Below are 16,750 nucleotides of genomic sequence, written 5' to 3'. Positions count from 1 at the left end.
AATTCTGAAGAAAATTAATTACTTATTTCGTATCAGTGAATCAGTCATTTAATTAAGACCTAGTTATCTCAGTGCCATAAAATCATAATTTTCATCAAAATTGTGCGAGACATTTTATTGTGGCCTGTAGTATTTTGACGTTCCCCCACTGCTCCAGTCAACTTGTCAACTTTCTTATCTTTTTTTCGTCCGCTCAAGATTTGTTTGGAAATTCTAGATCCACTTTCCAGTCAAGCTGATGCGATTTCTTGGCTTCCGAAACGTGTGTAGGTACAACTTTGTAGGGAGATCTGAAAATTATTTTTCAATTTTCAAATTAGTTAAACGGGGAAGTGAGAATTAATTTCGTTTATTTTTTAATACAACGATAATATTTTCGAGTTAATTTGATAATCTATTTTTTGTACCTAAATAATAATTGGATTTATTAGAAAACTAGTTCTGTTTAACACCCGAAACGGTTTTTTTTCCATCTGCATTAATAATTCTGAAGAAAATTAATTACTTATTTCGTATCAGTGAATCAGTCATTTAATTAGGACCTAGTTATCTCAGTGCCATAAAATCATAATTTTCATCAAAATTGTGCGAGACATTTTATTGTGGCCTATTGTATTTTGACGTTCCCCCACTGCTCCAGTCAACTTGTCAACTTTCTTATCTCGGAATTTTAAAATGTTTCTTGGAATGCGGTAGTACACCGCATTCAGCAACCTCCAGGTAATTTACTATCTAGAATTCTAGATTAGCCTTTTTTTGAAGAGGTTTGATAGAGGGAACTGTAACTGCTAAGGTCTTATCGTCCCGAAGAGAGAAGGAATACAGGATAGGCGACAGCCAGCCGTTCCAAGAACGAATATTATCCGTTCAGGATAAAATCTGTCCCGGGCGAGAATCGATCCCGCGGCTTAGCTCTTACAAGGTAGATACATATCAGAAATAGAAGAGTCGAGAAGGAACTTAGGAGAGGACTGGGGAAGGAATAGATTGATCCTGGTGTTGATTAAGTAGTCTTGGAATTTTAAAATGTTTCTTGGAATGCGGTAGTACACCGCATTCAGCAACCTCCAGGTAATTTACTATCTAGAATTCTAGATTATAGCCTTTTTTTTTGAAGAGGTTTGGTAGAGGGAACTGTAACTGCTAGGGTCTTGTCCCGAAATCGAAGAGAGAAGGAGAATAGGATAGGAGACAGCCAGCCGTTCCGAGAACGAATATTATCCGTTCAGGAAATATTCGTTCTCGGGCGAGAATCGATCCCGCGGCTTAGCTCTTACAAGGTAGATACATATCAGAAATAGAAGAGTCGAGAAGGAACTTAGGAGAGGACTGGGGAAGGAATAGATTGATCCTGGTGTTGATTAAGTACCTATTTAAAAAGAAATTTACAAGTAGGTATCTAAATGTTCAAGTCATTGTAACCACCCAGGTATTCTTATCTTGGCTAAGGCCAATATCAGTGCAATCATAAATAATCAGCTAATTAACATCAATGTTAATTTGTTATCTAGAAATTTGAGCGGGCAAACCCCAGGAGGTTCTTTTAGATGTAGATGATATCTATTGGTTGTATCAGTTGCATATTTTATGTATCTCAGTATTTAATATGTATGTAGTATGTACCTAGGTAGGTATCGAGAGAGTATTTTACTCTCTAGTTCTAGATCAGGCATGTCAAACTGATTGTGGCCAATTTTCAAATAGCGAAATGCAAACTCCTTTATCATCTCAATTTCTTTAAAGATCTGCTGAAAATGGTGTGAACTTACAAAGTTGTTGAGTTTTTTTGCATCCATTGGCCTTCGACCTACCGTCAGTTTGAAAATTCTGCCTTGTTCTGCCTCCAGCCTCCTCTAACACTAGATTGATATTCAACCTATTAGGATATTTATTCAATGCCCATAGATCTACGAGTATGAAACCTAAAGAATTTTAAATGTTTACCTAGGTACATTTATCTTGGTGATACCGTTGGTTACTGTCAGGCTGTTAGGGACCAACTGTCCAAATGTCCTATCAGAAAACCTAGGAATACAGATAAGTAGACACATGTCCAAACTATTTTCCTAGAGTCCTAGACTATTCTATGTCTGTTAAACCCATTACCTACCAATATAAGACCCAACTCTTCCAACAAAATAACTAATTACTACTGACTGTCACTTTATCCAATCTGCTCCCAGGTTATTTACGATGGTCAGAGAAGTACCTGAGGGTTCTGCCTGGCTCCTGGAGACAACTAGTTGACAGCAGTGAGTAGTGATAGGTCCTTAATGGTTCTCAGGTTCTCACATTCCAATCCATGTCATCTAACATGACTGGAATATTATGGACTCTCTCAAACAGCACTTAGGAAACAATGGACATTCATTATATTTCCTATCTACCTACTTGCGTTTCCAATGCCGTTAATACTTGGTTCCACTTTAGCTTTAAGAGGACTAGCTGCAAGGCTAGACAAAAGTGGTAAGAAGATACGAGAAAAGGTTCAAAGTAGGATCGGTACATCAAAGTGCACTAGGCTCAGTTTTCAAGTTGAATAAAGAATCTGTTATATTTGATGAAGCAAATAAAAAGAAATTATTCAAACTCTTGGCTCGCCAGCCTAGTTAGCTTTGAGGGTAGCGCGTTTACCTTGTGAGCGGTAGGTCGCGGGTTCTTGACTCAAGTGCTTAACTCATCCAAAAGCACTACCTGTTGGTGTTACAAGTTATAGGTGGTCCTTTTAGCAATGATAACTGTACTATAACCTGCTCAAAACTTGATTTGTTGTACTGTTAGCAGTTAGTCCTATCATAATTGTGTGTTAACATACATAATTTATTACTAATGCATATACAATGATCTCTTCACATTAGCATTTAACATTCCATCCTTACATTGTGCCACCAAGTAGTCAGTAGTGAAGTTGCTCAAATAGCTACCATAAAACTCAAGGGTAGACACGTTGACAATATTTGGCTCCTGCTCTAAGGCCAGACTTTTATTGACACATCGTCAGGTGAGATCCAGTCCTGTTTCTATGTCAAGAGAGTCGTGTGTGTTTGTTTTGATAACTTCCAAGGTTCGTGCTAGTAGACATGTCCAACTTTCATAACGTGAGAGGTTGCCATGCCCAGTCACAATAGATTGATGCAATAAGCATTCAAATATTTTGGTTCGAGAATATTCTATGCATTGGTTAATTGGTTTTGACATGTCTTATACAGTTATACCTATTAGATGACTAAATCAATATTAGATTGAGTTGCCGATTATTGGTATCCGAATCGTTGATTGTTGGTATAGGTATTCGTAGTAGGTACACAAAAGAGGGAATGAATGAACCTAATTCATCTTGTACCAAGCCACCTCAAAGTGAGCATTCCAGCATCCTTTGAATGATTTTCTCGCTGCTTTACAGACCGATAACGATATTGAAATCATCTGATAATGAATTCTTCACAACCATGTGCAGTAATTTCAATAAATGAAAGTAAGTTGAGTGACCAGAAAGCGGAACTCGCAAAGTTCTTGTTTGCTCATTTCACCAGAAACATCTCTTTTACTATCAATCAGACGAAATCATTATTTTGCTGATTATAGTAAGATGGTTCTATTGTATTGAATATCTAGGGGTACCCAAGGTTTGGTAGTCTCAAGTAGTAGCTAAAAAGGTTGTGGGCTCATTGAACAAATATGCCATTATGCCAATTGTCTTCCACATATCTACCTATACATATGTGTACAATACATACATACGTTTTTATGTACACATAAAATATTTCTTTTTTCGTAGAAAATCACAATTATTATTTAAGTTTACTGCTATTAAAATTTTGTTCTAACTTCCTTGCTTTGCCTAGGTACACTACTTGTATTGTTAATTACATTGAGTCCGGAGGCACGGTATTTCTCTTTCTAAAGCTCTTCGAAACTATTCTAAAGTAGATATATTTAAGAACCCCTAGTTTGCTCATACAGTTTACATCTCGTATGTATTCTAATGTATGAGTAGAATGGGAACCATGAAATGAGTTCTTTTGTTGATCCTAACCATATCTATTCTGATGTCTCATCAAACTGTAAAACAGGTACAATATGGCATGACGAAAAATATACTCTTTGTGTCTAACAGTTTGTCATAGGCTATGTTGCATATGCCTTCTTATAATGGGGCAAATTCTATTTATCCACATCCTAGTATCTATCTGTATTTGAGTGAAGTACCTATAGGTACACTGCACCTGGTACAGTCGAACCTGGATATAAGAGAAAATTTTCTGGGCCCTTCATTTTTGACCCAAAAACCTGGATATAAGAGAGCCTTTTTTTTGAAGAGGTTTGATAGAGGGAACTGTAACTGCTAAGGTCTTATCGTCCCGAAGAGAGAAGGAATACAGGATAGGAGACAGCCAACCGTTCCAAGAACGAATATTGTCCGTTCAGGATAAACTCTGTCCCGGGCGAGAATCGATCTCGCGGCTTAGCTCTTACAAGGTAGATACGTATCAGAAATAGAAGAGTCGAGAAGGAACTTAGGAGAGGACTAGGGAAGGAATAGATTGATCCTGGTGTTCATTAAGTATACCTATTTAAAAAGAAATTTACAAGTAGGTATCTAAATGTTCAAGTCATTGTAACCACCCAGGTATTCTTATCTTGGTTAAGGCCAATATCAGTGAAATCATAAATAATCAGCTAATCACATCAATGTTAATTTGTTATCTAGAAATTTGAGCGGGCAAACCCCAGGAGGTTCTTTTAGATGTAGATGATATCTATTGGTTGTATCAGTTGCATATTTTATGTATCTCAGTATTTAATATGTATGTAGTATGTACCTAGGTAGGTATCGAGAGTGTATTTTACTCCCTAGTTCTAGATCAGGCATGTCAAACTGATTATGGCCAATTTTCAAATAGCGAAATGCAAACTCCTTTATCATCTCAATTTCTTTAAAGATCTGCTGAAAATGGTGTGAACTTACAAAGTTGTTGAGTTTTTTTTGCATCCATTAGCCTTCGACCTACCGTCAGTTTGAAGATTCTGCCTTGTTCTGCATCCAGCCTCCAGTAACACTAGATGTTTTAATTATTGGATTTCCTACATACCTGCCTACGTATGTTTAAATTGATATTCAACCTATTAGGATATTTATTCAATGCCCATAGATCTACGAGTATGAACCCTAAAGAATTTTAAATGTTTACCTAGGTACATTTATCTTGGTGATACCGTTGGTTACTGTCAGGCTGTTAGGGACCATCTGTCCAAATGTCCAATCAGAAAACCTAAGAATACAGATAAGTAGACACAATACATGTCCAAACTATTTTCCTAGAGTCCTAGAACTCCTAGACCATTCTATGTCTGTTAAACCCATTACCTAACAATATAAGACCCAACTCTTCCAACAAAATAACTAATTACTACTGACTGTCACTTTATCCTTAAGGAAAGTAAAAAAGGGTGGTCCCCTGGATTTTCTTATATCCAGGTTCGACTGTACATTATTCATGAACAAACACTTCAAGTATTGAGAACATGAAGTCATGAACATTTCATTAGAAGCAAATGAGGACACTGTTCTTTACCATTAATTTTGCTGAGCAATAAAGCGTCATTTATAGTTGAAAGACGATCAATCTCAGTCTTGGCTTTGATTAAGTTTGTGGGTGTTGTACATTGGATGTTTTCTCTTTTTTATCTGAACATTTCAGACGTGATAATTATGAACTTACTTAAGATTGTGGATAAGTTTCATTTTGCATGGAAAGTCTACTTATGACATAGGTACATCCATTACCTTTACCTACTATATCTTTATGTTTCGGAGAATATTACACACTAGTGATAGTATGATTGAAATTGAAAGATTAAATACATTATTGTACAAATTTCTCATTTGATTACATACTCTTTGGGTAGAAGATCAGAAGATCTGTGAGGTAAGTGCCTAGGTACAAAGGATAATTAATCTTCCATCAATCAATCAAAGTAAAGGTTTCAATATTGGTGATAATAAAACTTCGATGGTCATCAACTTCTTTATTAAACTGCTTTAGGACACCTGTTTGAGCTTCTTGGTTATATTTTTTCAAGACTGTAACATTCAGTTTGTAAATAGCATTGTAGCATGGGTGATATTATCTTGAGCGTCCACAGAGAATTTTAATTACTTCGATTTGACGTCGGTGGTGTCCAAACAATAAGATGGTACCAATCTGATTAGCTAGAGTTGCCAAAATGACTCATCCCTTACTCTGCGAACAAAAATGTTCATTTTATTTATTTATTTATTATACATTTAGCAATAACAGAAATGTGACTCTGCCTATTGTCAAAATTTTGAAATCCAATAGTTTTTTGACCATGCATCTTCAACGAGGATCCCTAAATCTACATAATTTTAATAGCTAATGTAAGTAAGAAAATCTATATATACATTACATAAAGTAGATGGTCAGGGTCAGGTACTCAATAATATCACTTACCTATTGAAATATTATCAATTCATTATTGGTTTTCAGTCCAAGTTATAGGTATGTAGCTATCTATGTAGGTGATATCTATTCTTTTACAATGACCAAACAATTATCTTATCTATGTAGGTTTCTAGGTGGGTACGTTGTACACATCACTATGTTTGATGTTATTAACATGGACTATGTTTTTTTAGGTACACCTCGTATGGCGTACATAGTTATTATATATTAATTTAATTCGTTTGATTCCATCATGTGCATTGCATACAATCGGATTTGGGGTTCGGATCAGGTGTTCTGAATCTGAATGCTCAGAAGTCTCCTTGCTCAATTTGTCTGTTTTAGACCATGACATGTCAGTTTGGACTTGACTTACTGATCTACATAATGGATAAAGCGTTCCTTTGAAGTTTAGACATCACTCGAGCAATTGGTTTTAATGTTACATTGGTGGATAATAAAATTGGAGATTCAAGACTGACACACAAAATGTTCAGCCAGGTTTTTTTGTTTTCCTTTTAAGCGCTTTAACACTACAGACAGTAGGTCGTTCGCGCTGATAAGGTTGTTTTGGTCTTCTGGAGGAGGACCCAGGAAATTTTCAATATTGTGGCCTGTGTCACATTTCCACTGATCACTTCTCTAGTAGTCTCCATGTCTCCAATTATTCTATTTCAGGAAATTAAATCAATAGACATGAAATACTTAGAGGAAAAGACTACTGCTACGGTGAAATGTTCTCATGTGAGGTATGACTATATGAACGTATTAATAGGTAGATAATGGGTAGGTAATTATGACATATTGAAGGTCCAGGTCATGTATGTTGACAGTAGCTTGTTCATCGTAACACCTACTTGTCAGGGTCATGATCAAATTGAATCTGAAATTTCCTAATTTCCTGCCATCAGCGGATATTAGAATCCATTAGAAACACATCATTGGTCTTTAGTATAACTAAAATACCTATGTATTATCTATTCACTTGTACTTAATAATTATAATAAACTCTTGAGTGGAAGGCAACCACTAGGCGAGGTTAAAGCCTTTGTTCTAAGGATCCCTACAAACGATGAGTCATCCTTTTGCAATTGTACAACGAGTTGTATCACAGATACCTACTAGATACATACCTACCCCCGATGTAATATAGCTATGTACGTATACCTATACCTAATATAAGATTTTGGTGTAAGAAAAAACCTATATTGAATGGCAGGGTTACTATAATTTTCAAATAAATGAGGATAAAATTCCATACCTCGGCTGGGATCGAACCCACGCCCTCCTGTTTACCAGGCGAGCGTCTTGACCACTTGTATTGGATTAGGTCATTGTATTGGATTAGGTCATTGTCTCTACCACCTAACCCTTAGAGCTCCATTATTATGTGGTCAAATTTTCAAATAAATGAGGATAAAATTCCATACCTCGGCTGGGATCAAACCCACACCCTCCTGTTTACCAGGCGAGTGTCTTGACCACTACACCACCAAGGCAGCTACTATATCTACTTCTTGTATTGGATTAGGTCATTGGATATTGGATAGACCTAGGTTACTGAGTAGGTAGTAGGTACTTATGTAGGACCTCCATAGTTCAATGTCATTATTGACTATTCTACTAATGGATCCACTGGGTTATACTTACATACAATAGTACTGGATTACTATACACAGCTCGTAATTAACTCAGTATTCACATACTCGAGTATTGGCTTCCACATGTCATAATGACTCTGGGAAATTTTCAATTTAAACTATCTAGGTACTTACTTGCAAAAAAAAAAAAAAAAAACCTATTCTCCTATTCAACTAATAGGGGGAACCCCCTTGCCCCAAGGTAAGGGGGGAGAGGAGGGACCCCTTATTATAAATAAAATGGTTGGGTGGAAGAGCCCCTTTCGGAGTACTCTCCTTATGCCCATCACTCATGCTCAGATCATCTGACAGATCTAAGACAGGTCACAGTCTGTCAAACAGTCTAACACCCATATTTATGAACAAAATGCTGGCTCTTAAGTTCGTGCCAAGCATAGTCTCAAGGCATTTGATTGGTCAATTTTGACTTGAGACTGATCTAAGAACGATCATTCTTGTTCATAAATACGAGTATAAGTGTGAATAGTGGAAGAATCTGGAGACGCTAGGTCTATTAGACTGTCTGACAGACCCAGGTCTGACACTTTTTCCACCACTCACACTGCAGTCGTGGCTGGCATTATAACATACTGTCTGACAGACCCAGGTCTGACACTTTTTCCACCACTCACACTGCAGTCATGGCCTAAAAAAAAAAAAAAAAAAAAAAAAAAAAATTGTCAATCCTAATCTTGGCAATCTTGGCAGAGATCAATTCTTTATGTGAGTCTGGAGTAATTTGTGTGAACAGCACAAGGTTCAAACTTATACAGAATTGTTTGTTAGAAAGTCCACTAGAGGTTCCTTTTTGTTATTTCTAAAAATATTGACGCGGTTCGTCTACAGACACCATTAAAGTGTGAAAGGTGTCGCAATTTGAATGTATCCAAATGGATACAATGCAAAGATAAGGGTTTTCACAATTCATAATAACTACTTACTTTCATTTGATATCCCTGAATTTATTTCACTAGGTACAAAATTTATTTAGGAAAATTTATTTTTGGACTGCCTTGTATACTAATACTAACCTACTTATTTCTTTATGTCTGGCTAGGGGACGTTAAACAGAGAGAAGACTAGCGTCTGGCTGTGAGACTATAAACAGGGAGGAGAACAGCTAACCCTAACCAGCCCAGCAAGCTGGCAGCAGTTCCTCAAAGGGTTTTCTCTGCTTTTAAAGACCAAGCAAAAAAAAAAAAAAAAAAAAAACTTGTCAACCCTAATCTTGGCAGAGATCAATTCTTTATGTGAGTCTGGAGTAATTTGTGTGAACATCACGAGGTTCAAACTTACCTATACAGAATTGTTCATCAGAAAGTTCCTTTTTGTTATGTCTAAAAATATTGACGCGGTTTGTCTACAGACGCCATTAAAGTGTGAAAGGTGTTGCAATTTGAATGTATCCAAATGGATACAATGCCAAGATAAGGGTTTTAACAATTCATAATAACTACTTACTTTCATTTGATAACCCCGAATTTATTTCATTAGGTACAAAATTAATTTAGGAAAATTTATTTTTGGACTGCCTTGTACTAATACTCACCCAGCCAATTTAACATGGCTAGAGCTAGAGACCATCACCCCGGTGTATAGCAGATACAAAAAGATATCTTTTCTTTATTCTGCTATCGCAATTCGGCGAAAGCTAAAGCCGCTACAACAACAACAACAACTTATTTCTTTCCTATTCACAGGGCTATGGGTCGGGCAGTTTCTACGGGGTGTTTGATGGGCATGGGGGCGCCGAGGCGGCCATGTACAGCGCCTCCCGTCTGTTCCAATGTCTGGCTGAGTGCACCCACTATCCGACCCGCTTATTTAGGATTTACTTTAATTTACCTTAGAAAATTTATTTTTGGACTGCCTTGTACTAATACTTACCTATTTCTTTCCTATTCACAGGGCTATGGGTCGGGCAGTTTCTACGGCGTGTTTGATGGACACGGGGGCGCCGAGGCGGCCATGTACAGCGCCTCCCGTCTGTTCCAATGTCTGGCTGAGTGCACCCACTATCCGACCCGTCCGGACCTGGCCCTCGTGCAGGCGTTCAAACAGACAGACGCACAGTACGTGGAGAAAGCAAAGGCTGAGGTGAGAAACTGAAATTATAAGTATATTCCAGCAAATCTTGCAAGGCAAAATCGACAGCAAGAGACGAAGAAGACTCATGGTTGGCTAACTTCAGAATCTGGTTCGACGAATCATCTGCAGAACTTTCAGGGGCCCCCAAATGCTTATTATTTGAACCATCCACTGGCATACATCCCACCTCCTGAATGTGCCCCTAAATGGTCCGTAGGGACACATTCAGGGGTCCCTCAAATTTCCATTATTTTGAAGGCAGTCGTGGCTGGCATTATAACATACTGTCTGACAGACCCAGGTCTGACACTTTTTCCACCACTCACACTGCAGTCATGACTGGCATTATAACATACTGTCTGACAGACCCAGGTCTGACACTTTTTCCACCACTCACACTGCAGTCATGGCTGGCATTATAACATGATAAATGGTACTAGGTAGTAACAAAAAGCACCTGGCTATCCTGCCTTTTTCAGAGATTTTAGTTTCAAGATTTTAAAAGACTTCTCTTGTCATTTCAAAATCATTGAGAGAAAGGGAGAAATACCAACTTCTTGGTATGTAGGATAAGTTCCTAATAATAATAAAAAAAAACCTAATTATGAAGGGAAAAGAAAAGAAAAACCTTCCCGAGTTGGTACTTACAAAACAAAAGACACACAAATTGGAAACAAATATAAGCAAACTTGAGAACTTCTTTGAAGGTGGCCTAAAAAGTTATAAGGCAGTGCATCACAAATCAAGACTAAAACAAAGGCAATAGGCAGAAAAAAGCAATTATAAAACTATTATTGCTTATGTTGATTATCACACACAGTTTGGTAAACAAAAATTTTGAAGGTTGTGTGAAAGAATTGAGAATTGAAGTACTAGGTACGTCAAGAATAAAACTGTACTGAATTCAGCTGTTGAGTTCACAACTTTACATTGACAATGACCAACTATGTACTTGGTTGTTTGTCTATGTATTATGTACTTAACTCCTTCATTGACCAAATGAAGTGAAGGTCTACGTTTTAACTCTGCTGTTTTGCATTTGGTTTAGAATGATTAGATGTTTGTTTGTGTGTTTGAATGATTGTTTCACTGTAACTTGCGATTGCCTGGTCCGATTTTGATGAAATTTGAGTTCCTTGAATCAATGCACATCAATCATTGAAATTTGGGGTCCCTACACTGAACAAGGTCCATTTTGGCCTGTAACACCCCGGTGAAAAAAAAAAAAAAAAAAAAAAAAAAATGATCCGTGATTCGAACGACGGAAGAAGAAACACACTACCACACATATCACTTCACGTGAGCTTATGGGGAGTCCGAACGATTCTAGGTAATTTCGTTGTTGATAGTAGTGTGTTTCTACCTTAAGAGTCCGTCAGTGCTCAATTTTAAAAATTGCCGCCGGGACAGCTATCTCACGTCGTCCGAGCTCATCCTAGCCCGGTACATAAACACACCGTAAGAGTCCGTCAGTGCTCTTTCAGGCACAGAGGTTTCTTTATAACCGTTCCTATTTTCTCCTTTTCAGAATCTTCAAAGCGGCACCACAGCCGTTGTCGCCCTCCTGTTGCAAGATCTAAAACAATTGTATGTAGCATGGCTAGGTGATACCCAGGCTATTATTAGTAGGAATGAGGGCAAAGTGAGTCAACTAGTAAGCCCTCCACACCGGCCTAATATAGACGTAAGTATACTTGGTGGATAACATAACTCCTTGGTAATTAAAAAAAAAGATGAGTGTTTCACAGCCGTTTTTATTTCGTAGCAATGAAACAACTGCTACATTAGACTCACATGGTCTGTGTCGTAGCATGCCCATCTCGTAGTATGCCTCTCATCAGATCGGCGTTAAGAGACACAATACTTCTCATTTAGGTGCTGGGTCCAGAAAGTAACAAGTGACCCATTGAAGTATTTGCAAGCGAAATATATGAGTGCAATTTTTTCGTTGATGGTGGGACTGTCACCAGATTTTCTTTTTCTTCTGTTTCTGTTCTAATTTGTGTTTGTGTTCTGTTTTCTTTCAGTCAGAAAGGGAGAGGATAGAGAGAATGGGAGGATTTTTATCTCAGTTTAGAGTTCAAGGAATTTTAGCTGTGTCAAGAGCTATAGGTAAGCCATAAATATCTTTTTTTTTTGAGAGAGGTTTGACAGAGGGAACTGTAACTGCTATGGTCTTATCGTCCCGAAATCGAAGAGAGAAGGAAGACAGGATAGGAGAAAGCCAGTCGTTCCGAGAACGAACATTATCCCATCAGGATAAAATCCGCCCCGGGCGGGAATCGAACCCGCGGCCTAGCGCTTACAAGGCAGACGCACTACCAACTAAGCTAACTAGGCTGGCTATAAATATCTTTTTATTTGAATAATGCACCTCGAACCCCGATTTCCCATTACTTCAAGACACATTATCTTACGGGATTCGAACCCAGGTCGTTAAGACATCTACCTTTCTAGCACTGTCTGGCTAGGGGACGTTAAACAGAGAGAAGACTAGCGTCTGGCTGTGGGACTGTAAACAGGGAGGAGAACAGCTAACCCTAACCAGCCTAGCAAGCTGGCAGTTCCTCAAAGGGTTCTCTCTACTTTTAAAGACCAAGTACAAGTCCTCACGATGGTTGACTGCGGTTCAGGACGAGCGAGCCAATTTAACATGGCTAGAGCTAGAGACCATCACCCCAGTGTATAGCAGATACAAAAAGACATCTTTTCTTTATTCTGCTATCGCCATTCGGCGAAAGCTAAAGCCGCTACAACAACAACAACAACCTTTCTAGCATTTTCAGTTTAAGATGTATAAACTTGGAAAAAGTGACCTTCTTGTCCGAGTGGATATCACACTAGATTTACACGCTGAAGGTCCCGGGTTCCATTCCGGAGTTGAAATTTTTTTTTCGCGTGTGTCGAATTGGCTGACTTTGGCTTAGCTTAGACCTTTAACCCATGTAAGTAATACCATATTCTGTGTTTTTTCTCAGGTGCTAAAGATTTCAAACCGTATGTCTGTGCGGATCCCGATGTGATATGTTTAGATTTAGATGGAAGTGAGGATTTTCTACTGCTAGCTACGGATAAACTGTTGGTTAGCTTAATCAACTAATTAATTAATCAATCAATCAATGCGATATTCTGTGTTGTTTCTCAGGTGCTAAAGATTTCAAACCGTATGTCTGTGCGGATCCCGATGTGATATGTTTAGATTTAGATGGAAGTGAGGATTTTCTTCTGCTAGCTACGAATGAATTGTTGGTTTAATCAACTTATTAATCAATACCTTAATCAATTAATTAATCAATACCATATTCTGTGTTATTTCTCAGGTGCTAAAGATTTCAAACCGTATGTGTGCGCGGATCCCGATGTGATATGTTTAGATTTAGATGGAAGTGAGGATTTTCTACTGCTAGCTACGGACCGGAGATATAGCAGCTTAACTCCAAACACAAAAAGCCCACTCCGAGGCTTAGGTGTAGGGGCGAACAGCCCTAAAGGATGGGTTAAGGTACTAGGAATCTACGAATCTACGAGGACGCACTCAGGGCAGGCCTCTTAAGGGACCCTCGCACATAGAACTCCCAAGTGGCCCTCGAAGGTCTAATGGGAAGAATAGAATAGAATAGAATATACCTTGTTTATACTGCCAGCATAGGATTGAAGTCCCTTTACTCCCGCAGTCTAAACAAGGTCTTATATATTTGATTGGTAATAAGCACCACCAATAAGCACGTAATAAGCACCCTAAATGGGAAGTATAGTGTCTCTTATCGCCCATCTGGTGAGGGACATACAACGGGATCGGCATGCCACACCAGACATTACTTCCCTTGGTGGTGTAGTGTAGAGGTCAAGACGCTCTCCTCCCCCGCAGTCTAAACAAGGTCTTATATATTTGATTGGTAATAAGCACCACCAATAAGCACGTAATAAGCACCATAAATGGGAAGTATAGTGTCTCTTATCGCCCATCTGGTGAGGGACATACTACGGGATCGGCATGCCACACCAGACATTACTTCCCCCGGTGGTGTAGTGTAGAGGTCAAGACGCTCTCCTCCCCCGCAGTCTAAACAAGGTCTTATATATTTGATTGGTAATAAGACGAGTACAAATTTTTGTCGATGGTGGGATTCGAACCCGGGACCTTCTGCATGGCAAGCAAGCGCGTTACCACTGGACCAACCGTTAAATGCAAACATGGTGTTTAATTTGTTAAGTTTTTCAGGCTAAAGTGAGTCTGTTAAAATGTGTTCTTTCTCCTCCTCCCACTGCTCTTTCTTTTGTGAGTTTTGTGCCGTCTTCTTTTTCTCCTCCTCTTCTTTCACCCCCTTTCGTCCCTTCTTCTTCTAATTCTTTTCTCTTTCACCTCCTTTTGTCTCTTCTAATATATCTTCTTCTTCTCCTTTTGTCTCTTCTCCTTATCCTCCTTTTCCTTCTCCTCCTCCTTCTTCTTCTTCTTCTCCTCCTCCTCCTCCTCCTCCTCCTCCTCCTCCTCCTCCTCGTTATCTTTTCAAATGAAATACGCGATTTTTTTTAGCACCATAAATGGGAAGTATAGTGTCTCTTATCGCCCATCTGGTGAGGGACATACTACGGGATCGGCATGCCACACCAGACATTACTCCCCCCGGTGGTGTAGAGGTCAAGACGCTCTCCTGGTAAATCCTAACCAAGGGATGAAATGTGGTCCTATATGTTGACCACAATAATGGTATCAGCCTACTGCTGAAGTAAAGAGGCTTTTCTTTTCAGTCATATTTGAATAGTATAATATAATTAATTAATTAATTACTTACTATTCGATAAATTACTATTACTATTATTATTTATTATTATTACCTGCCGGAATAAGGAGGAAGAGGGAAGTAAAATTTTCACACGAGCTTTTTCGGTCGTTTTTAACGAGGTCAAACGACATCTTCCGAAGAAGCAACGTGCAAGCCATTTTCGCGAGTCCTACCGTGTTTGGAGGCCATGTAGGTTGTAGAATCAGTGAAGCGAGGCCCCACCTCTGTCCTCTGTCGCTAGCGAAACCGATTTCCCTCCTCTCGCCACAACCGGCGCCATGTTGCCAAGTGAAATAGTAATCGTCAAGTAGTAATAGTAAAGTAGAAAATAGAATAGAATAAACCTTGTTTATGCCAGCCTAGTTAGCTTAGTTGGTAGTGCGTCTGCCTTGTAAGCGCTAGGCCACGATTCGATTCCCGCCCGGGGCGGATTTTATCCTGCTGGGATAATGTTCGTTCTCGGAACGGCTGGCTTTCGCCTATCCTGTCTTTATTCCCGCCCGGGGCGGATTTTATCCTGATGGGATAATGTTCGTTCTCGGAACGGCTGGCTTTCTCCTATCCTGTCTTGTTCTCTCTTCGATTTCGGGACGATAAGACCATAGCAGTTACAGTTCCCTCTGTCAAACCTCTTAAAAAAAAAAAAAAACTTACTACATACCTATAGTAACAGGTAGTTGGTTAGTTACTTGTACCATTTATATCATGATGTATAGTACCCTAAGTACTATGACTATACACTATACTGTGATGGTTTACGCTATATCCATAATAAGATTAATCGAGGAATACTTGTACATGCTATTTCTCCTAAAAACGTCTCGCCACAAATTTACAAATCTACATATCTGAGTTCTATTTGTTATTGTGTTTACTCAGAACTCAGAAATCTCGTCTTTCCGTGTCTTATACATAGTTCTCGTAAAATTATACGTAAATATCGTGTATATTTATAAAATATCTAATTATACGTAAATACTAAATATCGTGCATATTTATAAAACATCTCGTAAAATTGTAAACTTAATTGAATGTGTAATAAATTGCCAACACTTTATTAAACGCTATGAATCCATAATAAGATTAATCGAGGAATACTTGTACATGCTATTTCTCCTAAAAACGTCTCGCCACAAATTTACAAATCTACATATCTGAGGTCTATTTGTTATTTTGTTTACATTTTACTCAGAACTCAGAAATCTCGTCTTTCCGTGTCTTATACATAGTTCTCGTAAAATTATACGTAAATATCGTGTAGGTATATTTATAAAATATCTCGTAGGTATATTTATAAAATATCTCGTAAAATTATAAACTTAATTGAATGTGTAATAAATTGCCAACACTTTATGAAACATATGAGATGGAACTGAACAGACGAGACGTGTGTTAAAATGAGCAGAAAAAGGCAACTACGTTGTACGTTACTCTAGGTCGGGAGCTTTTCCTGCAACATACGTTCGGTCTGTGAGACCTATATGTCTGTGATACGGTCTGAGCGTGAGAGGCTGGCCGTACAACCAGTGTGGTTATATTATGAGGTCTCGTCATCTATCTAGGTCGGGAGCTTTTCCTGCAACATACGTTCGGTCTGTGAGACCTATATGTCTGTGATACGGTCTGAGCGTGAGAGGCTGGCCGTAGAACTAGTGTGGTTAGATTATTAAGTCTCGTCATCTAGGGTTACAAAAATTGTGGTTAGAATAAACCACCTGTCAACAACGTCGCAGATGTCATCTAATTAACATGGGGTTCTTCACAAGTATCT

General features: G+C 38.5%; 1 protein-coding gene across 1 annotated transcript; it reads left to right on the top strand.

Annotated features, from left to right (window-relative positions):
- The first annotated feature begins 9,670 nt into the window (after positions 1-9,670).
- On the top strand, positions 9,671-13,379 carry LOC103514018 (protein phosphatase 1F-like). Its single transcript, XM_026827079.1, has 6 exons — positions 9,671-9,679; positions 9,808-9,900; positions 10,016-10,204; positions 11,724-11,879; positions 12,223-12,307; positions 13,174-13,379. The coding sequence occupies exons 1-6, from the start codon at positions 9,671-9,673 to the stop codon at positions 13,293-13,295; spliced, it is 654 nt and encodes a 217-aa protein (XP_026682880.1). The 3' UTR covers positions 13,296-13,379.
- Positions 13,380-16,750: the final 3,371 nt, after the last annotated feature.

Source organism: Diaphorina citri, unplaced genomic scaffold (genome assembly GCF_000475195.1).
Source record: "Diaphorina citri unplaced genomic scaffold, Diaci psyllid genome assembly version 1.1 scaffold1067, whole genome shotgun sequence".
Lineage (NCBI taxonomy): Eukaryota > Metazoa > Arthropoda > Insecta > Hemiptera > Psyllidae > Diaphorina > Diaphorina citri.
This window is presented reverse-complemented; position numbering and strand designations above follow the sequence as displayed.